Here is a 25,926-nt window from a genome sequence, read left to right on the forward strand (position 1 = left end):
TGACCAAGGTTACAATTACCCTACCTTTGAGTTAACAAATTAAGAACAATTTTTACTCAAGACTCCAAAAGAATCATTTATGATATGAGGAATCTGGCTTTTGGCAGGAGGTATTTGTTCTTGTTTTATTCTCAAAACCATACATCCCAGTACTGGATATTTTTGTGCTATAAATAATATGTGTATGTTTGGCTTCAGAATAGCTTAAGAATACACAAAATTACTTTAGCTTTTTCTGGGTGAGATGGTGCTGTTCTTTACTTATTCAAGAAGATCAGTTAATCAATAGTCATGTTCTTACCTTAATGCATTGTCTCCTACTCCAAGACACCCACGAAGACTTAACTTTCGTAAAAAGCCCCCACATCGTTTTGAAATATTCTCCACTACCCGGCCCTGTAAAGAAAAAACAGGTAAACAAAAATAAGCCACCACATTGTTTCTGAAGAGAACACATCATTTTTAATAATCTATAAACAAAGGCTTCTACTTGATTTAAAAACTTAATTAATTCAATAAAGAAATGTCAACTTATTTGAGAAAGCTTTCCTGATTAACTTATCTACCCCAAACAGGCTCAAACCCTATTTGTTTATTTTGTTCAATTTGTAAGGCACTCTCTAGTTGAGGAAATGGTTCTCTGTAGTTCTGTAGTTTTATGCCACTATGTTAATGTAGGCTGCTCTACTGGTCAAACTGCAGCTACTGAAGGACATTAGCTTCCTTGATTATTTCTGAATCCTCTCCAAAGTGTTACTAGAGTACTCTGAACACAGCAGAGACTCAATGGACACTTATCAAAAGCTTGCTGAATGATTCTCTGGGCCATGTTGCTTTAAACATTTATATCCATGAAGAGTAGACAACTGTGAAAAATATAAGAATCCTGCATAATGTCAGTGGCTATTATTTTAAAAGCACTTTCTGTAGAAATGGAACGTTCTGTGTATAACGGTAAATTCATGTGAGGCTTTTTAAAAGCTTTTTTTTTCTATTTTTTTTTAAATGTTTATTTTTGAGAGACAGAGTGGTCAGGGCAGAGGGAGAGGGGGAGACACAGAATCCAAAGCAGGCTCCAGGCTCTGAGCTGTCAACACAGAGCCCAACGCAGGGCCTGAACTCATAAACCTTGATATCATGACCCGAGCTGAAGTCAGATGCTTAACCGACTAAGCCACCCAGGCACCCCTTTTTTCTATTTTTTTAAGCGCTTGCTTGCTTGCTTATTTATTTATTTATTTATTTATTTATTTATTTATTTATTTATTTATTTATTGAGAGAGAGAGAGAGAGAGAGAGAGAGAGAGAGAGAGAGAGAGAAAGCTTGAATGGCAGAGGAAGAGGGAGAGAAAAGTACAGAGCCTGCTATGGGACTCGATCATACAAACTGTGAGATCATGACCTGAGCTGAAAGCAAGAGTCGGACACTTAACTGACTGAGTCATTCAGGTGCCCCTAAAAACTTCTTATATGGATCCACAAGTTTCACTGCAACTTATAAAAAAAATTTTTTTTAATCTAAATCTAAATCTTATTTTATTCTTATAACAAATTAGGAAGCTATTATTTCTCCTGACAAAAAAACCAAGGACCACCGAACTCAGGTTCATGTTAAGATAATTTTAGGCTTAAGCCATTATCCTTCTCCAGTTTAGAGATAATAGGCTATACTAAGATGAAATACAGGGGAAAAGTGAGAAGGGGAAAATAATTCATTAAATGATTTGGCTTTATTCTTTTTTTGTTCTCCACAAAAACTGTCTGTAGGCTCCCAAAAAACCAAAATGCTCATCTCAAGAATTTATGCAAATATCATCCCCCAACAAACTGTTAAGTCTACTCATTCTTCAATAAGAAAATATAAAAAGACTTCCTTACAATGAGCAAATGTGTTCACATTTCCACCACAAAAATAAAAACAAAAAATTGTAGTCCTATTAATACTAAATAACTTAGTATTCTATAAGTAAAATAGTTCTGCTTATTCTCAAAAACTGAGCAAGCTGTTGGGAACATTGCAAGTTCCCATGAAGTTCAGATGCACTGAAATTAATAGTTTCTCTCTCCAGGGAAAGGAGATTTATATGGTTGGGGCTAATCTGTTCCATGCTGTAATTACATTCTAACATGAGAAATGGGGCCACACACCACATAATTATACCTCAATATCCCTCTGGAAATCAAACAGGTCAATTCGCTGCCAGTTACTGCCATCCAGAGCCAGAACATTCCAGGCCTGTTTTGAAGAAAAAGAGACAAAATGAGCAGAAGCTCAAGGGGGGAAATCAACAATATGCAAGTTCACAATTCAAACTAATGATTGAAATTGACCAAAAAATTTCTCAGCACCCCCCCATCCCACGCCCACCACCATTAACTCCCAAAAGGTCTGTCCTATTTCTGATTCATAGTTTACCCAATTAGATTATCTCAAAAATGAGTGGGTATAGAAACTAGCAGCTGGGGTGGGGTGGGAGGTTGGGGGGAGCTGGGAAAGGACAGGTTGTGATAAGTATCCTAATCAGAAACTCTTTTTCTAACTGGAAGATTTAGTTTCTAATTTGTGTGGATCATTCCGTATTTTAATGAGAAAGCCTTTAAAAGTTTTCCCTATTAAAGTATAAACAAAAGTCTTAGTACTGTTGAGTTATAAACTTAGCATATCACCTCTTACTGGAACACACTGAAACAGAGTCAATACTGAGATACAAGAAAGGAAACTGTGCATGACAGGTTCCTTTCTAGAGTCCCCCTTTTTTTTTTTTAAGTTTATTTATTTATTTTGACAAAGCAAGTGAGCAGGGGAGGAGCAGAGAGAGGGAGAGAGAGAATCCTAAGCAGGCCTAAGCAGGGCTAGATTCCATGATGGGGGGGTGGGGGGCAGGGGAGGGAGAGGGCGACAGAGGATCCAAAGCAGCTTCTGCACTGACAGCAGAAAGCCTGTGGGGCTTGAACTCACGAACCATGAGATCATGACCTAAGCCAAAGTTGGAAGCTTAACTGACTGTGCCACTCAGGCACCCCTAGAATCTTTTTTTAAAAGAACAAATTCATTAACTACTTAAAGTACAGAGAACAACAGGATAACTACTGATGTGCCAAGTCTCCATTTAATGAAAATTGGTGTTGTGCTTTCCTTTAAGTTAAAACATAATAGGGAAGAGAAACCTACAAATGAGAACAATTAAAATTCACTCAAATCAACATTTGTGACATGAGACCCTGTAACTAAACATGTTTAGACACTGGCCTGGGTATTTTGTTTCTCAATGATGACCTCAGCTTCATACAGAGATATTAAGGAAACCCTATTCATTTGTACCAGCCATGTCTAAAGCAACCACTCAAGTACAGGGGACAAAAAAGTCATGAAGAGAAAACATCAGAATACTGCTGATGGTTTCCAAAGTAGCTGATACACAGATTTAGTAGGTTTTTATGATGCAGAATTACGTTAAAGTTAGCAAGACACCGTGAATTTTTGATGGTAAGTTTTATGGGTTATTTTGAGGGAAGTAGTGTTGGTTATTTGAAAACCTGCACACACCTACAAAGATAAAAACCATACTTTATAATAGAACCGTGTTATATATCCAGCACCTAGGATTGTGTCTGATACACAGTAGTTTCTCAGTGTTTATTAACCGAAAAAGCAAAAAGCCATTTCCAGCTTATAAAAAAAAGATGACTGCAGGTGTTCATTCATTTTAAGTTAATCATTATATATCTGTATTACAAAAGAGAGTTGAATGGTTCATAAAACAAATTTCCCATAACACAACACAGAATCCACTCTATATTAGTAGCAGCCAGTAAGATTACGACGTTTCAGTTTTGTCAAACAATGTCAATTAACAAAAATAGATAATTAAGTGAAATAAAAAACTTAGAGAATGCCCTATAGTTTTTTAACAAATTAATTTCTAACTATTATCTTTTGATAATATGAGAAACTGAAAACAATTGATAATTGAAAGTAATATGGGGGAAAAAATGAGAATTAGATTCTCAAGAGCCTCTGTGTGTGGGATGTGTGTGTGTGTGTGTGTGTGTGTGTGTGTGTGTGTGTGTGTATAAAATGAATTAGGAAAACTTAATGAAACACTATTTTGTTATAATTCAGAGGAGAGCCTAACCTTTTGATTTGCATGTATAATACTTTTTCCTTGAAAATGTTTCCTGTTTACATTACACAAATAGTCAAGAGTTCCAAAAAACTGGGGAGCTTGGGTGGCTCACTTGGTTAAGTGTCTGACTCTTGATTTCAGCTCAGGTCACGATGTCAGAGTAGAGTTCAAGCCCCGCACTGAGCTCTATGCTAGCAGAGGGGAGCCTGAGATTTTTCTCTCTCTCTCCCTCTCTCTCTGCCCTCCCTCCCGTCTCTCTCAGAAAAAAAAGAAAAAAAAAAAATTGGTAGAGACATATAGTAGAATCTTACTATAGAATTACATGGGTTTGGGAATGCCATGGATGAAATAACATTCTCTGAAACATACAACATCTGAAGTAAATGATCTGCCTACTACAGATCTCCCCCATAATCAAATCAATCATTCTTACCCTGGAGACCTGAGCACAGCGACACAAGGTAACAACATCCAGAAAAGAAAATATCCTAAAAAGAGAGGGAGACAAGCTTTATTATATGATAAATGAGTTTCTCTTGATTTTTACCTATAAATAACTTGGCTATGTTAATACATGCACGAAAAGAGAGAAGTTCTTTTGAACAAACACAAAAGCTGGAGCAACTTACAACTTAATACTGCCCATATAAAACGCTGGGCAATCTTTTACTTGAGAATGTACGTACAAGTACCATACAAGTTCAATTACTTACATCAAGGGATGATAAAATATTTCTAGCTGCTATAATTTGTTAAAAGCAAAAAAATAATTTTCACACTTCTGGCTATCCAAAAGAGGGCTAGGGGAGGGATAACTTTATAAAGAATTTTATGGTTATGAGGGAAAAAAGATTAAATAATAGAGTAACTCTTAAAAATTAGTGACTATAAAATGTTAAATCTCTAATTCTAATTTAGGAAATTATAAATCTCATTTACCACATTAATGTCAAGAAACACTGCCTAGAATTTTACTCAGTCTTACAGAGGTTAAATATTTATTTTGAAGCATTGTTATTGGAAATAATTGATTTGCTTAAAGTGTGGTGACTCCCTACACTACACTACACTACACTACACTACACTACACTACACTACACTACACTAGAAGCCACCTGTAAAAACAGGTCAGAGCATCCTGGCAATAAATGCAAGGGTTGTGTCTTTTTAAAGCCCTCCTTACTCATGAGCACCTGTAAAGGTCATTTTAATCTGAATAATAAGCTAAACTCTTTTGCAAGTGGCAACAAGTGTAATATAGTATATGCTTTAAAGGTTTAAGTAAATTAAAGTTAATTTTGCTTTAAGAATTTTATAAATTCTCTGGGCACCTGGGGGGGCTCTGTCAGCAATATTTCATGCATATCGTAATCTTATATGCAAATCAGTATGTCAGCTATAACGCTGGAATCCATTTTATTTTTATTTATTAAATTTGTCTCCAGAGTACTTGAGATGGCTTGGATCAGGAGCAAATAATAATAAATACAAATAAACTATGAGGACCATGAAAAATATTTTTTAAAGTAGAAAACCAAAGCCAGAAAGGAAACAGATGTGCCCTTGGAAGAGTTTACATAGTTGCTATAGAGGAGTCTCACATTTAGTTTTAAATTTCTTGGTAGCATAAACAAAATAATATTCTAAACAGAAAAGAAGAAACATATACATTATACCATAAAATCAGAGCTCTTTCTAGCACTACTTTTTTTTTTTTAAGAATTTTTTTAAATGTTTATTTAATTTTGTAAGAGACACAAAATGTGAGTGGGGGAGGGGCAGAGAGAGAGGGAGACACAGAATCCGAAGCAGGCTCCAGGCTCTGAGCTGTCAGCACAGAGCCCGATGTGGGGCTCTAACTCACCAACTGTGAATCATGACCTGAGCCAAATTGGGACACTTAACCAACTGAGTCTCCAGGCGCCTCTCTAGCACTACTTTCTAAGAGAAATTTCTCAAAGGAGTCTACTTAGATTTGGTGGATAAAGTCCCAAAGCAAATTCAGTCACAGATTTCATATGGTCACATCTTGTAGCACCTTTCTAATAGTTAAAAACAAAATAATAGTATATAAAAATGCATGCTTCTGACAGTCCAGTTGATCCAAGGTTGCTTTTGGCCACAAGTAATAGAAACCCTAACCGAGATGGGCTTAAACCGTAAGGGAGGTTATTTCATACAAAAGGAAATACAAAGAACAGGCTGCCTGCATCTCAAGGTTAATTGATTTAGGGGATCCACAATGTCATCAGCAATTTTCTGTTTATTCTGCTAGGAACAGCATCAGCTTGGTCCTAAAAGCTCTTTTCTTTATAGGCACAGGATGGATACCAGCAAATACTGGATCAACATGTGTTTGTTCACTCTGAGGGGAGAGATAGGCAGGCATTTATACTGCAATAAAGCCTCTTCTCAGGTCTCATTAGCCTAAATTGGCGTAGGCCTTAACCAATCACTGTGACAGGTTTAGACTAATTAACTGGGCTGAAGTGGATGCTAGAAAGTCAATTACAGTGCTCACCACAGACAGAATATAGCATACTTAAAGGAATCATGAATGTCCTTCAGACAATCTTCTATAAATATCACTTCTCTTAAGTTTTCATAAGATTAGCACAAGGATTATATTTCTTATAAGGTCCTACAACTGAAATATCCTTAGTTGTGGATTGATGATTGATCCCTGTACTTCAAATCAGTGAACAAGTATATCTGTCATCCTTTGATGGAAAATAAAAGGCCTAACCATGACTTCACCCCAATAAAGCACCACCCTAACTTTTGCACTGAGTTTTATTTCCTCAAGACAAAATTATAAGTTATTTCCAGCATGTCAACAAATGGTTAATGAATTGCTCAAAATTCTATACCACAGAGCATAGCTAAGATGACTTTTGTTTGGAAAATGTTCATAGAAGGTGATATGGCCAGTTGCTCAACATAGTAAAAAAAAAAAAAAAAAAAATCAGTCTCATTAACATTCCTATAGAGCTTTTCATTTAGACAGAACTTCCCTGGTCAACTTAGTCTAGCTAATAATTAAGCAGCTGATTACTTGTACACCTGAGGAACTCAATGGTTTAGTGTGCTACATGGGATTTCCAGATATGAATAGGTTAGGTCTGCATAATTTCTAATCAGTATAATCTTGGTTAGGTAACTGTAAGTAGTTGGATAAAAGACCAGTTGTCTGATGTGTCCTCTCCAGATCTGTAACAATAAAATCATTTCAAAAACACATGAGATACTTGTTTTTCTATTCTTTACGGCCAGGGGTATGCATCTGGCTTATTTAAGAGCAGTTTTGCATTGAGATTCAAGTTAAAAAGGAGACAAAAAGCACAGCCCTAATTTCAGACGCTGAAGATGATCTGATCTTGTGGAGGTTGTGTTTGCCAACTCTGACCCACTTATTAATGTGGAATGTATGGTCTTTATGTTCACATTAATAACCAAATATGTATAGAGAGCTCTTATAGTTTAATCCGTAACAGAATCTAAACCAAAGAGTCAAAGCTCTTGTCCATGATAGCTACAGGTAACATACATTGCTTTTAGCAGAATTCTTCACAAGATCATGAATAACCAAAATGTCATAATTATACCTAAAGTCCTCTCACTTACAACAGGGGTAAAACCTGTATCTAGTAAACCTACATCTGTAGTTTGACAATAAAAGACACTAGCATACAGCTTTGATGAACTGTTCCTGCAAACTGATGGTCTCTTGTGAGGAATAAGAAGTTTGCAATTTTGAAAATGTGGTATAGTTTCCACCAGACAGTAGACAAGTATCAGAACTTTAAATTCGGAGCAGGCCTTAACACATCATATAGCCAAAGATCTTCATCTAGTCTCTTAAAAAAAAACTTTTTTTTTTTTTTTAAATTTATTTATTTTGAGACAGGGGGAGAGAAAGAGAGAGAGAGCAAGCCAGGGAGGGGGGGAGACAGAGGATATGAAGCGGGCTCTGCATGGAAAGCAGAGAGCCCGGTTGTGGGGCTCGAACTCATGAACCGTGAGATCATGACCTGAGTCGAAGGCAGACACTTAACCCACTGAGCCACCCAGGTGCCCCTAAAATTTTTTTATTTTTTTAAAGGTTTTATTTATTTTTGACAGGGAGAGAGACAGAGCACAAGTTGGGGAGGGTCAGAGAGAGAGGGAGACACAGAATTGGAAACAGGCTCCAGGCTCTGAACTGTCAGAACTGAGCCCAACGCGGGGCTCAAACTCACGAACTGTGTGATCATGACCTGAGCCGAAGTCAGATGCTTTACCAACTGAGCCATCCAGGTGCCCCCAAAACCTTTATTAACAAGGGGCGCCTGGGTGGCTCAGATGATTGACTGAGCGACTCTTGATATCATCTCAGGTCATGATTTCACAGTCCAGGACTATAGAGTCCTGTGTCGGGGTCTGAGCTGACAGCACAGAGCCTGCTTAGGATTCTCTCTTTCTCTCTCTCAAAATAAATGATAAACTCAAACAAAAACAAAAACAAAACAAACACTTAGAAAAATACAGGGGCGCCTGGGTGGCTCAGTCGGTTAAGCCTCCGACTTCGGCTCAGGTCATGATCTCACGGTCCATGAGTTCGAGCCCCGTGTCGGGCTCTGTGCTGACGGCTCTGAGTCTGGAGCTGTTTCGGATTCTGTGTCTCCCTCTCTCTCTGACCCTCCCCTGTTCATGCTCTGTCTCTGTCTCAAAAATAAATAAATGTTAAAAAAAAAAAAAAAGAAAGAAAAATACAAAGTGGTAAACAAATGGCTTTCTTATCCCTGCTCTCTCAATACCCCCTGCCAAAAGCCTATTCTTCCCTCCAAAGGTAGCAGATGTATCTACTTGTATCTAGATATATAATATGTACAGTACTTAGCACATCTTCATGTATGCGTATTTTATATTTTTCAAAAATGAAAACATGATATAAATATGCTCCCACAACTTTTGTTTCTGTCATTTAATAATTTGACATCTTGGCGCACCTGGGTGGCTCATTTGACCATCTGACTCTGGATTTCGACTCATGTCATGATCTCACAGTTCGTGGGTTCAAACCCCATGTCGGGCTCTGTGTTGACAGCTCGGAGCTTCCTTGGGATTCTCTCTCTCTGACTCTCACCTGCTTGCACTCATGCGCACACTCTGTCTCTCTCAAGATAAATAAACTTAAAAAAATATATAATCATTGACATCTTTTTAGGTCAGCTCATGTAGCTCTACCTCATTCTTTATTTATTTTTAAGTTTTAATGTTTATTTATTTTTGAAGAGCAGAGAGACAAAGCGTGAGTGGGGTGGGGCAGAGAGAGGGAGACACAGAATCCAAAGCAGACTCTAGGCTCTGAGTTGTCAGCATAGCACAGTTCAGGGCTTGAACTCATGAGTGGTAAGATCATGATCTGAGCTAAAGTCGGAAGTTTAACCGACTGTGCCACCCAGGCGTCCTCTTTACCTTACTCTTTTAAAAGGCAGCTAAGTACAATAAATAGTCCAATGACTGACTGAATATACCATAATTTATTTAAGCATTTTTACTTATGTATATTAAAACTGTTTCTAACTTTTCATAATTTCAAATAACGCTGCCATGAAAATTCTGCAAACCATTTTTACTCATGTTTGCTTCTACAGGTTATAATATGTGTATCTCTTAAAGTACACTGTCAAATTACTCTCCAAAAAAGTTGTACCTATGGACATGCCCGTTGTATGACTTGAATTATCCAGTTATACCCTCTCCAGGACCACTCTGTGTTTTTTAACTTTTTTAATAAGAATTATGTTAAGAGGTGCTGTTCAAGGAGGCTTGGGATATTTGTCATAAGACTGTGAAGCCAAAGGAAGTTAGGAATAAATCCTTTTTACAAAACCATACTATAGGTAACCATATCCCAAAATCTACTTTCAGTATTGATTTTATCAATCAGTCCCATGCTCTCTACCAGGGATTCAGTATTAAGGACTTGGGCTTTCTTTTTTTGTACCATAATGAGTTTTATGTATAATTAGACCCTATCTTCTTCCCCATGATGTCTCAGTTGTCTTTTTGTCTCTCGGTATTCTTTATCAGGAGTGGGGAAGGTGAGGTCTACTTTGTTTAAACCTGGGCAGCCTTGGGGAGCCTGGGTGGCTCAGTCAGTTGAGCATCTGACTTTGGCTCAGGTCATGATCTTACAGTTGGTGAGTTTGAGCCCCACGTCGGGCTCTGGGCTGACAGCTCAGAGCCTGGAGCCTGCTTCAGATTCTGTGTGTGTGTCTCTCTCTCTGCTCCTCCTCCACTCATGCTGTCTCTGTCTCTCAAAAATAAAAGTTAAAAAAGTTTTTTTTTAATCTGGGTAGACTAAAGCCAGGCCAGTTTTTCAACAGTCTATTGAGAAGAAATGGGGAAAGACTTTAATTGAAGCAATCAAGAAGATCCTTAGACAACAGCAGACCCTTCATTCCATCTCAGTCTTCCTATCTCTTTGATCTTAACCATTCTAGCTATCAGGGCATCTGGCTGGCTCAGTCTGTACAGCACACAACTCTTGATCTCAGGGTTGTGAGTTCAAGCCCCACACTAGGCGTGGAGCCTACTTAAAAAAAAAAAAGAGTACAACACAGTGATTTGTATACATTATGAAATGCTCACCACAGTAAGTGTTGTTATCATGCGTCACTTAACCATTCTGGTTACAGACATGGGTATCTCAGAATGAGTTATGTAAAGCGTTAAAGTGTAGAGAAAAGGACCACTGTCAACATGATCTTAGGTACTTAGCCTGAAGATGATGAAAAACAGGAAGGTGCTAAGTATAATGTAGTTTATTATTCTGGCTTATTATAGCGATAACAATTTAATTTCCTCTTGATTTATGATATAGATCTATATTTATAACTCCACTGGGTTTTTTTTCAAGTTATTTATTTTGAGAGGGGGGAGACGATGAGAGTGAGAGAGGGGCAGAGAGAGGAAGCAGAATCCCAAGCAGGCTCTGCATTGTCAATGCGGAGTCAGACACAGAGTTCGAACCTTGAACCCATCAACCATGAGCTCATGACTTGAGCTCAAAGCAAGAGTTGGACGCCCAACTGACTGAGCTACCCAGGCTCCCTGATGTTTTAAGTTAATGTTATATTTGGACAAGTAAATGCTTATTGTGAGCTCACCCCCCAACAAAAAAACACTGCTCTCACTAAAACCTGGCAGCCTATCCCATCAATCCTTATATTGGGTTTCTAAAGATAATTATCTTCATTGTCAAGTACGTAGAATAAATAGAAGTCAAAATTTACAAAATAATAGTAGATATTTGGATGGACTACATATGGAGTGGAAGAAGAGATTTAAGCCCTGACATAGATCACATTCATCTTACTAGGGAGCCAAATCAGGACTGGAAAGACCAAGCTCTTATATTTGTCTTCTCTTTCTTTCTTTTTAATGTACTGTAATGTTAAAATCCAGGTGAAAAGCTAACTCATTTGGGATCTTGATATTCAGAACCCCAGTCAGTACATTCTAACAATGGAATTAGGATTGTTAAGACACATGCTTCAGAGTCTCCTAGGTCTGCATTTGGCCTCCAGCCATGTCTGTCTATAGTGCTTTCTTTTGTGGAGAAAAGGTTACTAAAGTCTAACTAGGATCATTATCTATAAAGTTTCTCACCTATGCCCCCCTAGGCATAATATTATATTTATACAAATTGCTCAGGGATTAGTGATGTGTTTGCAGAAACATGATCTTTCAATTATGAAACTCGACATAAAGGTACCATACAGTAGATGATAGGAAAAAGCAGGGGCATTTTAGCAATTCAAAAATGTTTGTTGCATTAAATAAACTTATTGTTTTAGGAATTGAGGTACATAAGTTGGGGGTATCTATATTTATTTGGGAGTGGTTAGTAATCTGTACTGAAGAAGATGGGAGATTTATATCCACAGTGTTGTGCAGCCATAATAACTAATTTCAGAACATTTCATCATTCCCAAAAGAAACCCTGTGCCCACCAGCAGTCACTCCCCATCATCCCTCACCACAGACCCTGGCAACTTCTAACTCCATGGATCTGTCTATCCTAGATATTTCATATAAGTGGAATTATACAGCATGTGGCCTTTATGTCTGTCTTCCATGGAGAAAAACTCCAATAAAAAAAACGTAAACCATAAGACGGTGCAGCTAATTACCAAAGGATTAATTTCCCTGAATCTTAGTAAGTCTTTAAGTAAACTACTATAGTACAATGTAATGCCAGTATTTAAAACATTGAAGTATGTCTTAGTGTACTCAGTTCATAATAACAGTAAAGAATATAACCCATTTAGGGGCACCTGGGTGGCTCAGTTGGTTAAGCGGCCAACTTTGGCTCAGGTCAGGATCTTGCGGTTTGTGAGTTCAGGCCCCGTGTTGGGCTCTGTGCTGACAGCTCAGAGCCTGGAGCCTGCTTCTGATTCTGTGTCTCCCTCTTTTTCTGCCCACCCCCCAACTCTGTCTCTTAAAACTGAATAAACGCTTAAAAAAAATTTAAAAAAAAAAAGAATATAACCCATTTAAAAATGTTTTTATTTAAGATGGTGCCATTATAATTTTGCTAAAATTTGAGGGATACTCAAGATATCTAGGATACATCTCCAACAGTTCTGAGTAGCTTAGCACGTATTGCTATTATTTCAATTATAGTCAACCTGCATGTATGAATGCATTGCTTCCATGGAAAAATCCATTCCAAGTTCAATTCAGTTATTTTTTCTTAGTATCTCCATTGTATAAAGTATTACATAAAGATTTAGAAGAATACAGTCCCCGCTTGCAAAGTAGTGAAGGAGTCAGACGTGCAAATCCTTAGAAATGCCAGGAATACTTTTCTTTATCGGCAACAGGGCAAGATTATTTTCCATCGTGAGCATGGATTGGGCTGGTTATGAGCTAGACTGTGGCAGCAGCTCAGACCAAGAAATAGATGTTCCAGTACAACTTGTTAACTTCCGACATTTGCAAAAGGGAATGTACCTTTCTTTCTTTTTTAAACATTTTTTAAAATTTATTCTTGAAGGAGAGAGAGAGAGAGAGAGAGAGAGAGAGAGAGAATGAGTGGGGGAGGAACAGAGAGAGAGAGAGAGAGAGAGAGAGAGAGAGAGAGAGAGTGAGTTTGAAGCAGGCTCCAGGCTCTAAGCTGTCAGCACAGAGCCCGATGTGGGGCTCGAACTCACAAACTGTGAGATCATGACCTGAGCCAAAGTCGGACGCTTAACAGACTGAGCCACCCAGCCACCCCTAAAATGTACCTTTCTTTCTAAGTCACGATATTCAACATAAGTGAACAAAGAATGGGATGATTAAGTACCGAAATAATGGGCACTGAAAACAACTCCCCTAGTTTTTTCCTAGGTGATTCCTAGGTCAGATGCATGTAAATTAGGGGTTTTGTGTTTTATGTTGTGGGTGATCCCAAATGTAATTTCCAGAGAACTAATTAAAAATAAGGAGGGTAAAATTATAACTGTAATAGAAGGAAAGAGTTTAAAATCACTTTTACCTTTTTATCTTTAAAATAAAGGTCTGTAACTCTTCTTTACAGTACCTCAATATATGTAATATTTTGTTGCAAATACAAGTTACTTCATGGTCATATTTGACTTTAGGAATAAGAAGTGGGGGCAAGGGATGGATCAGAATCACTTCAAAAAATCAGCACTGGGGTACCTGGGTGGCTCAGTAGGTTAAGTGTCCAACTTTGGCTCAGGTCATCTCATGGTTGGTGGGTTCCAGCCCTGCATCCGGCTCTGTGCTGACAGCTAGGAGCCTGGAGCCTGCTTTGGATTCTGCGTCTCCCTCTCTCGGCCCACCCCCCTGCCCCCCGCTCCCCGCTCATGCTCTGTCTCTCTCTCAAAAATAAACATTTAAAAAAGATGAGCACTATAATAAAATAAAATGTATTATCTCCTTCACATTCTAAGAATAGGGCAAAAGAAAACAAGTAAACAAAATCATATACAAGTACAAATCAGGAGAGAACTGTTACTAAACATTTAAAATTTTGATTCATATCTAGAAAACAGAGTTAAGATTAACAAAACAACCAATAAATTTACAAATTCAGATAATCCAGATCCTATACATACATGAAAATTATCAACAAGTCTAAAAATTTTTAAATAGACAATATGACACACACACAACCAAACTAAAATCAGCATTCAGACTTACCGTAATAGGAGTTCTTTGGGAAGTTTTTTATTGATTACAGCTTCATCACTATTTGAGAACATCTGCAAAAACAAAATCAGTTAGTGTTATTTAACATTTTATTATGTTCAACTCAAAGTTTAGAGGCAATCCTCTAAAGAGAGGGGTGGGTAAGTATAGTGGGTATAATAAGCTAAAGTCATATTTTCAGAGACTCTTTAGCCTGAAAAACATCTGAGACATTTAATTTGTTCCTTGTCTGTAGAAAAAATTAATAGCAATCGGAGGGATGACATTATGTGGCAGTAATTATTTTAAGTGTTTTTCATGTATTAATGTACTGAATCTTCGTATTATCCTTAATCTTCACTTTCCACACAAGGAAACCGAATTGCAAAAGGTCCCGTTGCTTAAAATCACATTACTGTACAGTGACCATTTAAAAGTGCCATTAATGGGGTGCCTGGGTGGCTCAGTCGGTTAAGCGTCCGACTTCAACTCAGGTCATGATCTCGCGGTCCGTGAGTTCGAGCCCCACATCGGGCTCTGGGCTGATGGCTCGGAGCCTGGAGCCTGTTTCGGATTCTGTGTCTCCCTCTCTCTCTGCCCCTCCCCCGTTCATGCTCTGTCTCTCTCTGTCTCAAAAATAAATAAACGTTAAAAAAAATAAAATAAAATAAAAAAATAAAAGTGACATTAAGAGGAGTGCCTGGGTAGCTCAGTCAGTTGGGTGTCCAACTTCAGCTCAGGTCATGATCTCGCAGTCTGTGGAGTTCGAACCCCGTGTCGGGCTCTGTGCTGACAGCTCAGAACCTGGAGTCTGCTTCGGATTCTGTGTTTCCCCTCTGCCCCTCCCCTGTTCAGACTCTGTCTCTCAGTCTCAAAAATAAGTAAAAAAAACAAAACAAAACAAAACAAAACAACAACAAACCATTAAAAAATAAAATAAAATAAAAATGCCTTGCTACCAATCCAAAGTTTAATTTCCTTATGTTTCTCTTCTCTACAGGATTGTTTCAAATTTCTAGCTTGATATACAAGTCTCCTTCATGACCAAACCCCACTATCCACATAACAGTTCATTCATTAGATTTATTGAGTTCCTACCATGTATCGGGCTCTGTGCTGATAAGGTAATTCTCCAAATCTAAGTCACATTTACTTGTTTAAGCAGATGATCAGAAACTGGGATAGGGAACATTCTCTTCTGAGTTTTATGTAACATGCAGAAAACCGGTAATGCTTCATAACCACATGCAATTTTGATGCACACAACTGATCATTTAACAAATTAATCAAATAACCCACAATGGATACTTTTTAAAAAATGTTTTATTTATTTTTGAGAGAGAGAGAGAGAGAGAGAGAGAGAGAGAGAGAGAGAGAGAGAGAGAGAGAAAGCGAGGAAGGGGCAAAGAGAGGGAGACAGAAGAGCCAAAGCAGTGAGCCAGATGCAGGGCTCAAACTCATGAACTGCAAGATCATGACCTGAACCAAAGTCAGATGCTCAACCAATTGAGCTATCCAGGCGCCATCCACAATGGGTACTTTTAAACAGAGCCACCATTTCTTCCACAAAGGAGATCAAGACTGTAAGCTTGTGCAGTAAGCCACATAAAAAACCAAACGCCTATACTCAATAAAAAGCAGAGTAAAAACAGCAAACACATGTCACTGAGGCTGAAATATGTACAGTCCCTGCTATTAAGTATTACACAGATGTCTCCTGACTTCAGGCAATGAACATTTACTGAACACCCTGTCAAATCAGGCACTTTTCAGGGCAACGAGATCCAAGGAAAAGGAGACGTTATCTCTGTAATTCAGGAGCTCTTGCTCTACAACGAACACAGAAATAAGTAAATACTTTATTAATTATTAGAGATAAATGACAAGAGGTATCTGAGAGCAAGGGAAAAAATAACTAATTCTGCCCACAGAGGACATCTAAACTGGGTCTTAAAGGAAGGCCAGAAGTTAATTAGGAAAAAGGGGGAGATAAGATGTATGAGCATGAAGGCCTTAGCATTTCATGATTCAAAGTAGAAAAAGTAACGGAAGGGAAGTAAAGAGGTAGGGTAAAGTAGTGGAAAGAATCCCAGACATCCAGAGTAATTACAATAAATATTTTCTGGTAACTCTAACAACCTATCTTCTAGCTAAATAAATGGAAAGCTCCATGAGGGCAGGGGCCATGGCTTTCACATTTGCTCATGATATTTCCAGGATTGAGCACAGAGCCCGATACATGGTAGGAACTCAATAAATCTAATGAATGAACTGTTATGTGGATAGTGGGGTTTGGTCATGAAGGAAACTTGTATATCGAGCTAGAAATTTGAAACAATCCTGTAGAGAAGAGAAATGTAAGGAAATTAAACTTTGGATTGATAGCAAGGACACAAACTAATAATATATTGAAATTATAGTTCAAATAAAAGATGATGAAGGTGTCTGTGAGATTACAGGGCTGGTGGAAATTTAAAAAAAAAACTGGAGAAAAGGATTTTTGAAGAAGCAAAAAGACTTGGTGATGGAAAGTTGGACTATCAAGTTTCAGTGTAACAGATAATCTTATAATAAGAGCAATGCTATTAACTGACAATAACATGTTTTAGGAAATTATCTGACATCAAAGAATAATCTACTTCCTCATAATTTCTACCCATTAGTGGAAACTATTAAAAAATCATCTTTCTTCTATAAGGCAATCTTTCAAATGAAGCCATCATATTCCCTCCTAAACAAGTTTAAGTTCTTCTCAAATGATATAACTTCTAAAACGCTAGTCATTATGATCATTCCTCTCTGGGTACTTTTATAGAGAAGAATGCATGAAGGAGTTATAATGCATTTAAAAACTGGAATAATCAAGGGTTGATGACATAAATAACAATGTCGTGCAAAGAAAGCTAAAGTATAAATGGAGACCTGGGAGCCTTTTCAGAGTAAGCACACAACATATATCTTAAGCTTAAGATCTTTGGGGAAAAAAAGCTTTTAAGTACAAAATAGACTCACTAAACACCCAATCTACTAGACTCTGCCCAACTCAAATCCACAAAAAGACAATCATTTATATATTAAAAATGCTAAACTCTTTATCTTGTGTATTCTAAGTGTTTATTAAATGCTACATATCTCACTTAGTAAAGCATTTTGCTCTCCTGAATATACACAATAAAACTGATTTAAAAAAACCCCATACACCTGCCATATGTTATTCACAGGACTTCTAGAACTCTAGATATAAAAAGGAACAAAAATCACACCCAGCAGTAATTTCTTTCCTTGCATCAGTCTATATAGACTGAATGGTGTTGTCTCTGTGGGAGCATGAAGGTAAGCAAAGGGAAAAAAGAATACAGTGTCCTGGGAGGATTTGGGAAACACCAGGCTTAGAGGACATCTGTCCAGATTTACATATTCCTCCTCTTCCTTCTGTACATATACATTCTACCTCAAGTTTGCAAGAAAGGATAAAATCAGTGGTTCACAACCTGTGGTCATCTGACCAGTAGCATCAGCATCAACTGGGACTTTGTTAGAAAGGTAAATTCTTGCGCTTTACCCAAGACCTATAGTAACAGAAATGGGGTGAAGAGGAGGTAGAGAAAAATAAGGGGAAGCTGTATTTTTTATTATAATTTTTTTAAGTTTATTTATTTTGAGAGAGAGAGAGAGAGATAGAGAGAGCGTGAACAGGGGAGGGGCAGAGAGAGGGAGAGAGGATCCCATGCATGCTCCAGGCTCAGAGCTGTCAGCACAAACTCATGAACTGTGAGATCATGACCTAAGCATAAACCAAGAGTTAGAGGCTTAACTGACTGAGCCACCCAGCCACCCCAGGGAAATTCATATTTTAGAAGCCCTTCAGGTGACACCAATGCTTCCTAAAGTATGAGAACCAATGGACCAGATGAAGCAGATTGCTGATCTCAGGACTTAAGAAATTATAGCTCTATAAGATCTACATAACACAATCAGAATATTTTATTATTTGAAGTGACACAGCAGGAGCTTAAAAAATAATCCTAGAGGTAAACATAATAATTTTAGATGTTTTCTAGGAAACCCAAATGCCTTTTCCTCCAGTTCATGGCACTGCTGGTAAAATGTTTCATACAAATGACAGAATATATGTTTTAGATATTTTACTATTAGCTGAATCTAAACTTAAGGTTTCTCATGTAAAATATAAAGGTTGTCAAAACAAGTTAGATCCAGGGAATATAATGAATGACAACAAATTTGTGAAGAATTTTAGATATAATTGTTGTAGGGGAAGTGACTGATCAAATGTTTGACACTCTTAGGTAATCTGGTTTTTAACATGGGAATATAGCATTATGTATTTTTAACATGGGAATGTATCATTATGGATTTTTCTAATCTATCCGCAATTACAAGGATGTGGTCATGGGGAAAACATGAAAGCAACTAGTTTGTTCTCTATTAATTGTTTTAAGGTAGAACATCATCCCCTGAACAAACAGACACTGCAAAAGCATTTATCTAGACATAGGACATCTTAAATATTCAGGTTTTAAAAAATCTAAGTGACATGGTTTGTCATCCACTGGCATTTATTGTTGCTGTGTATGAAGCTATAATTGTTTTTTTATAAATTATATAGTTGAGAAATATAATGGCAGATAAGTTTAACAAAGTAAATAGTAAAGAAACTACTTGCTCAACAGTGACCCCTGCTGACTAAATTAGAGTATGGTTACCATCTCCAAAAAAGGAAATATAAAAGATCTGATTCAGCTTTATGGAAGAAATACAAAATTTAATGACTATTTTGGTAGAGAATATTAGTTATCCATTCTCTTCTTCTAGATAATAGAACTCCCAATTTTTAGCTAGTACATGGCTATATGGATAGAAGATTTTATTTCCCTTGCAGCTAGATAAAGCCAGGTTACTAAGTTCTGGCCAATGGGTAGAAGAAAAAGTGATGTGTGCAATTTCAGGAATGTCCTTAAAAGAGAGAAGGTATGCCCCTTCTTACTCCTTCTTTAATTTTGCTGCTTGGAATCTGGTTATGATGACCGAACTCCATTTTGTATCACGAAGTTGAAGGCCACAGTTTTAAAGACAAGCAAAAAATTAGAAAAAGCCTGTAAATGACTTACAGAGACACCATGCCTCTGGACTTTATATGACAGAAAAATAAAATTTTATCATATTTAGGCCACTTTTAATTTGGGTCTCTGATACATGCACCTAGATTTACTTATTTTAGCTTTTAATTTTTTTATTACATTTATTTATTTTTGGGAAATAGAGACTGAATGCAAGCGGGGGAGAAGCAGAGAGGGGAGACACAGAATCTAAAGCAGGATCCAGGCTCTGAGCAAGCTGTCAGCACAGAGCCGGACACGGGGCTCAAACCTACCAACCGTAGATCATGACCTGAGCTGAAGTTGGACACTCAACCGACTGAGCCACGCAGGCGCCTCTACTTGCTTTAGATTTTAAAAGGCATCTTTTGGGGTGCCTGGGTGGCTCAGTTGGTTAAGTGTCCGATTCTTGATCTCATCTCAGGTCCTGATCTCAGGGTTATGAGTTCAAGCCCCATGCTGGGCTCTGTGCTGGGCATGAAGCGTCCTAGAGATTAATTACACAAACACTGTGAGTGTATTGTACACTTAAAAATGATTAAGATGGCAAATTTTAAGTTATATGTATTTTTCCAATTAAAAAAATTAAAGTTTTTTTTAAAATAAAAATTTAGCATTTCTGAATTTAGGACAATTAAAATTATTTCATTTTTAGAAACTTTTAATGTTTATTTTCTTTTGAGAGACAGAGCACAAGAAGGGGAGGGGCAGAGAGAGAGGGAAACACAGAATCTGAAGCAGGCTCCAGGCTCTGAACTGTCGGCACAGAGCCCGATGTGGGGCTCAAACCAATGAACCATGAGATCATGACTTGAGCCAAACTCAGGCGCTCAACTGACTGAGCTACCCAGGCACCCCTAATTTTTGATTTACAATGAAATCAAAAGCATCTTTTGTGCTTTATAAAATAATGTTACATTTTTTAATCCAGAGCAAGTTTTAACTATATATAGTAAAGTATAACCAATGGAGGAAAACAAATAAAACAGAACTTAAGGACCATTTGCTTCTCTTCAAGCAGGCTCTGTGCTATTGTTTATACTATTTTCTCTAAAGCACCTGTGCAACCAAACTTGCCTATTCTATCAGCAGAAATAGACTGACGTCCACTGGACATGCATAGGCCATGAAGCCTTTCCCAATCTCCCTAAACAGGATCTAACTGTTTCTTCCCCCACAAAACCACAAAGCACTCCAAAGTTCAGAACACCAGTTCTGAGCTAATGTAGCACTCCTTATATCAGACCATAAAATCTGAGAGGAAAGGGGCCTTTCCTCTACACAGGGGCCACTGTATAGTCAGCAACCAACACACAGTGCCTAGAAACAGGTGAACCAGTGAATGTTATACTGTAGGGATCTGTTAATACTCCTCTGACTATAAATTCCCAGCAGGTTTCCATGATTTTATCACTTTGTATCTTTATGGTAGAGTGCCTTGCCCCCAATTTTTTAAATAAAAATATTTAATAAATTGAATGTGACCCTAAATTTGGTAATTAAAACACATATGACATCAGCACAGTAACAAACTGATAATCATTACAACAAACGACTTAACAACTGAAATATCTGGGGAAAAAACAAAATATCTGACGAAACAAAAGTTTGGAGACTCGGCTTATGGCCCATTTATTTCAAGGAATATGAGCTACATTAAATTTCTTGTTTAAAAAAAGTTGTTAATTACTGTTTTCACGATTATGCAATTTTATATGTATACAGTATTTATTAACAGCTTTAAATAATTCACATACCATAAAATTCACTGGTTTTAAGTGTACATTCAATAATTTTTAGTAAATCTGTAAAGCTGTGCAACGATCACATTTTCTATGAATTTCCATCATCCCCCAAAATATCCCTCATGCTTATTTGCAATCCATTCATTTGCTGATATCCAACCTCAAGCAACCACTAATTAGCTTTCTGTCTCTTTAGATTTTCCTTTTCTGGACATTCAAAAACAATGGAAACAAAAAACATCTCACTTTTGCATCTGGCTTCCTTTATTCTGCATTTCTGAAGCTCATCCATGTTGTAGCATGCACCAATAGTTCATTCCAGTATAAAAATACTGTTGAATACTACTTCAGTTTGTGAAATGCCATATTTTGTTTATCCATTCTCAGCTGACAAACATCAAGATTGCTATAAATATAATAATTTTTTTTAAAGTTTATTTATTTTGATAAAGAGAGTGCAAGTGGGGAAGGGGCAGAGAGAGAGAGAGAGAGAGAGAGAGAGAGAGAGAGAGAAGGAAGGAGAGAGAGAGAATCCCAAGCAGGCTCTGCACCACCAGTGCAGAGTTCCATGTGGGGCTAGAACTCACAAACCAGGAGATCCTGACCCAAGCTGAAGTGGGATGCTTAAATGACTGAGCCATCACTCAGGCACCCCTGCTACAATTTTTTTTTTTAATGATCATGAATAATGCTTCTATGATTATTCTAAGTCTTTGGGTTGATATATGTTTTAATTTCTTATGTATAGAATCTAAGATGGAGAACTGCTGGGTTGTAGTCTATGTTGTTTGTTTAAAACAAAATTTTTTTAACATTTATTTATTTTCGAGAGACTGAGCATGGGAGGGGGAGGAGCAGAAAGAGAAAGAGACACAGAATCTGAAGCAGGATCCAGGCTCTGAGCTGTCAGCACAAAGCCTAATGCAGGGCTTGAACCCACCAACTGTGAGATCATGACCTGAGCCAAAGTCAGATGTTTAACCGACTGAGCTACTCAGCAGTGCCCCAAGTTTAAACTTAAAAAATTTTTAAGACCTGTTTTTGAGAGCATGAGCGAGTAGGGGAGGGGCAGAAGGGGAGAGGAAAGAGAGAGAGAGAGAGAGAAAGAGAGAGAGAGAGAGAGAAAGGGAGAGAGAGGGAGGGAGGGAGGGGGGCGGAGAGAGAAAATCTCAAGTAGGCTCCACGCTCAGTGCAGAGTCTGATGCAGGGCTCCATCCCAAGACCCTGGGATCATGACCTGAGCAAAAATCAAGAGTCTAATGCTCAACTGACTGAGCCACCCAGGTGCCCCTTAAGATTTCCCCCCCTCCCCCACTCAAGCTCTCTTTCTCTTTCTCAAAAATAAACTAAAAAAAACAAAAAAAAAAACAAGTTTTTTTAAAGTAATCTCTAAACCCAACATGGGGCTCACTCACAACCCCGAGATCAAGAGTCACATGCTCACCAACTGAGCCAGCCAAGTGCCTCAGTTTATTTTAAACTTTTAAAGAAATGGGGGCGCCTGAGTGGCTCAGTCAGTTAAGTGTCCGACTTTGGCTCAGGTCGCTATCTCGCGGTCCGTGAGTTCGAGCCCCGCGTCAGGCTCTGTGCTGACTGCTCAGAGCCTGGAGCCCGTTTTAGATTCTGTGTCACCCTCTCTCTCTGACCCTCCCCCATTCATGCTCTGTCTCTCTCTGTCTCAAAAATAAATAAACGTTAAAAAAAAATTTTTTTTAATAAAAAAATTAAAAAAAATGGGTGATGGGCATTGAGGAGGGCACTTGCTGGGATGAATATAGGGTGTTGTATGTAAGTGATGAATCACGGGAATCTACCCTCCAAAACCAAGAGCACACTCGTATACACTGTATGTTAGCCAGCTTGACAATAAATTATACTAAAAAAAAAAAAAACTTTTAAAGAAAGCGATGAATTATTTTTCAAAGTGGCTAGACCATTTTACTGCCTCATCAGTAATGTATGAGGGTTCCAGTGTGTCCATATTTTTGCTATCACTTGTTCTTATCTATCTTTTAAGCTTTAGCCAGTTGGTATATCAAGGTTTCAATTTGCTTTTCCCTAAATACTAATGCATCTTTTCATGTTAGCCAAATGACTTCTTTGGTGAAATATGTATTCAAATCATTTGATTGATATATATATTTATTAAAGCTTATTTATTTATTTTAGTAATCTCTACACCCAACGTTAGGCTTGAACTCACAACCCCAAGATCAAGAGTCACATGCTCTTCAGATTGAGCCAGCCAGGCACCCCAAGTGTTCTTTATATATTTAAGGACTCTGTATATATAATGGGCCTATATATATATATATACGTATATATATACATATATATATATACGTATATATATATATATATATATATATATATATATATATATATATATATATATACAGACCCTTTACCGATTCTATGGTCTGCAAATATTTTCTCCCATTCTGTGGGTTGTGTTTTCTATTTCTTGATGGTATCTTCTGAAGGACAAATGTTTCTAATTTTGATAAAGTCCAATTTACCTTTTTTTAATGGATCATGCTTTTTTTGATGTCACATATAAGGATTCCCTACTTTTTGAAAGTCTGTTATGTGACTTTGCTTTTATGAAAGATCTACATTTGTAGCTGTTTTTAACTAATAAACTGATATCATCTCTTAATTGATAACCAAGATAACTGAAGAGGATCTTCGCTTTTATGAAAAAAGTCAAAAAGTGAAGAGTGTTCAGCGTTTGTTTTACAGTGAGCCGTTACATAGTGTGCGCCTAGAGCAGTGAGAGTGGTGCTGCCAAGCTCCTTCCCCAAGAACTGCAGTCAGCATCTCAGTGTCAAGGTGCTACAACTTTGACCTGTGTCTGTGAGCCTCTGTGCTCTATCTAGATTTATTTTGTGCATCTATTAGCAATATGTATCCTAAGGCATCAGAAAAGCTGAAGAGATTTTTTTGGGGGGGAAGGGTCTAGGAACACTCAATAAATTTCCCATATAGATTAATAATAATTGCTTCTTCACTTTGCACCATTTCAGTTCACAAAAGATTTCACAGGAACACTCTACTTTCAGATGGCAGGGGAAAACTGTATATGAACTCTGCCTAACCAAAGGTCATAAATATTATCTGCCATGTTTTTTTCTAGAAGTTTTATAATTTTAGTTCTTACATTTAAGTGTATGATCCATTTTGACTTATTTCTGGCATACAGTTGGAGGTGCAGTTGTGTATCTTTTACCATGCAGATATCCAATTGTTTCAATACCATTTGTTTAAAACACTATTCTTTTCCCACTAAATTGCCTTTATTGAAAATCAACTGACCACAAATGTAAGCGTTTATTTTTGGATTCTCTATACTGTTACATTAATCTATAGGTCTATCTTTATGCAATAACTCACTGGCTTAACATAGCTTTATATCACTTTGAAATCAGAAGTGTAACTCCTCTTATTGTGTTCTTCATTTTGCATTTCCATAAAAATTTTAGAACCAGCTTGCCAATTTCTGCAAAAAAGCCTGCTGGGATTTTGATAGAGGCTACACTGATTCTATGGATCAATTTGGAGAAAACTGCCATCTTAACAATACTGAGTCTTCTTTTTTTTTTTTTTTTTTTAATTTTTTAAAATGTTTATTTTTGAGACAGAGAGAGACAGAGCATGAACGGGGGAGGGGCAGAGAGAGAGGGAGACACAGTATTGGAAGCAGGATCCAGGCTCTGAGCCATCAGCCCAGAGCCCAACGCGGGGCTCGAACTCACGGACCGCAAGATCATGACCTGAGTCGAAGCCAGACGCTTAACCGACTGAGCCACCCAGGCACCCCAATACTGAGTCTTCTAAACCGTGAACTTGGATTTTTTTTTTTTTTTAACATCTTCTTTAGTTTTTCTTGGCAATGTTTTATAATTTTCAGTGTTAGCACACCTGGCTGGCTCAGTTGGTAGAGCATGGAACTCCTGATGTCAGGGTCATGAGTTCAAGCCCCATGCTGGTTTGCAGCCTACTTAATTATAATTTTCAGTGTATTAAGTCTTTTGTTACATTTATTGCCAAGTATTTTACGCTTCTTGATGCTAATGTGAATCAAATTGTATTTTTTTTACGTTTATTCATTTTTGAGAGACAGAGCATGAGCAGGGAAGGGGCAGAGAGAGAGCGAGACACAGAATCTGAAGCAGGCTCCAGGCTCTGAGCTGTCAGCACAGAGCCTGACGTGGGGCTTAAACTCGCGAACTGTGAGATCATGACCTGAGCCGAAGTCGGACGCTCAACCAACTAAGCCACCCAGGCACCCCCAAACTGGGGGTTCATTCTAGGATTGTTTAAGGCTAGTATGTAGTACATCTTCTATTCATTTATGTTCAACCTATCTGTGGCTTTGAATCTAAAGTGTGCCTCTTCTACACAGCATAAAGTTCAATCTTTTTTTTTTTAAATCCAGTCTGACAATCTATGCCTTTTAAGTATGTAACTCATTCACAGTTAATGTAATTATTTGATTTAGTTGGATATGTCTCTCATTTTGCTATTTGTTTTCTATATGTCTCATGTCTTTTGTTCTTCTGTTTCTCTTTTACTGTTTTCTTTTAAGTAGGTATTTTCTACAGTATCATTGTAATTTTTTTGTTGTTTAGAAAAAGTATCTTATCACAATTTTAGATTATTACTTATTTAATTCTGGCAAAATATAGGAACTTTGTTCCAACAGAAATCCATTTCATCCCTCCTCCTTTTTGCTATTATCATATGTTA

The 25,926-nt window shown here is 37.5% G+C and overlaps 1 protein-coding gene across 5 annotated transcripts in view; it reads right to left on the bottom strand.

Annotated features, from left to right (window-relative positions):
• Nucleotides 1-25,926, bottom strand: part of FBXL20 (F-box and leucine rich repeat protein 20) — a 95,799-nt gene that overhangs the window by 25,685 nt on the left and 44,188 nt on the right. For all 5 annotated transcript variants that reach the window (XM_007085775.2, XM_042967832.1, XM_042967834.1 and 2 more), the window contains 4 exons: nucleotides 14,328-14,389; nucleotides 4,561-4,615; nucleotides 2,162-2,236; nucleotides 302-396 (listed from right to left, as the gene is read on the bottom strand). In XM_007085775.2, the coding sequence (XP_007085837.1) occupies nucleotides 302-396; nucleotides 2,162-2,236; nucleotides 4,561-4,615; nucleotides 14,328-14,389 (287 nt within the window). The remainder of the gene's footprint in view (nucleotides 1-301; nucleotides 397-2,161; nucleotides 2,237-4,560; nucleotides 4,616-14,327; nucleotides 14,390-25,926) is intronic.

The sequence above is a fragment of the Panthera tigris genome, chromosome E1, assembly GCF_018350195.1.
Source record: "Panthera tigris isolate Pti1 chromosome E1, P.tigris_Pti1_mat1.1, whole genome shotgun sequence".
Lineage (NCBI taxonomy): Eukaryota > Metazoa > Chordata > Mammalia > Carnivora > Felidae > Panthera > Panthera tigris.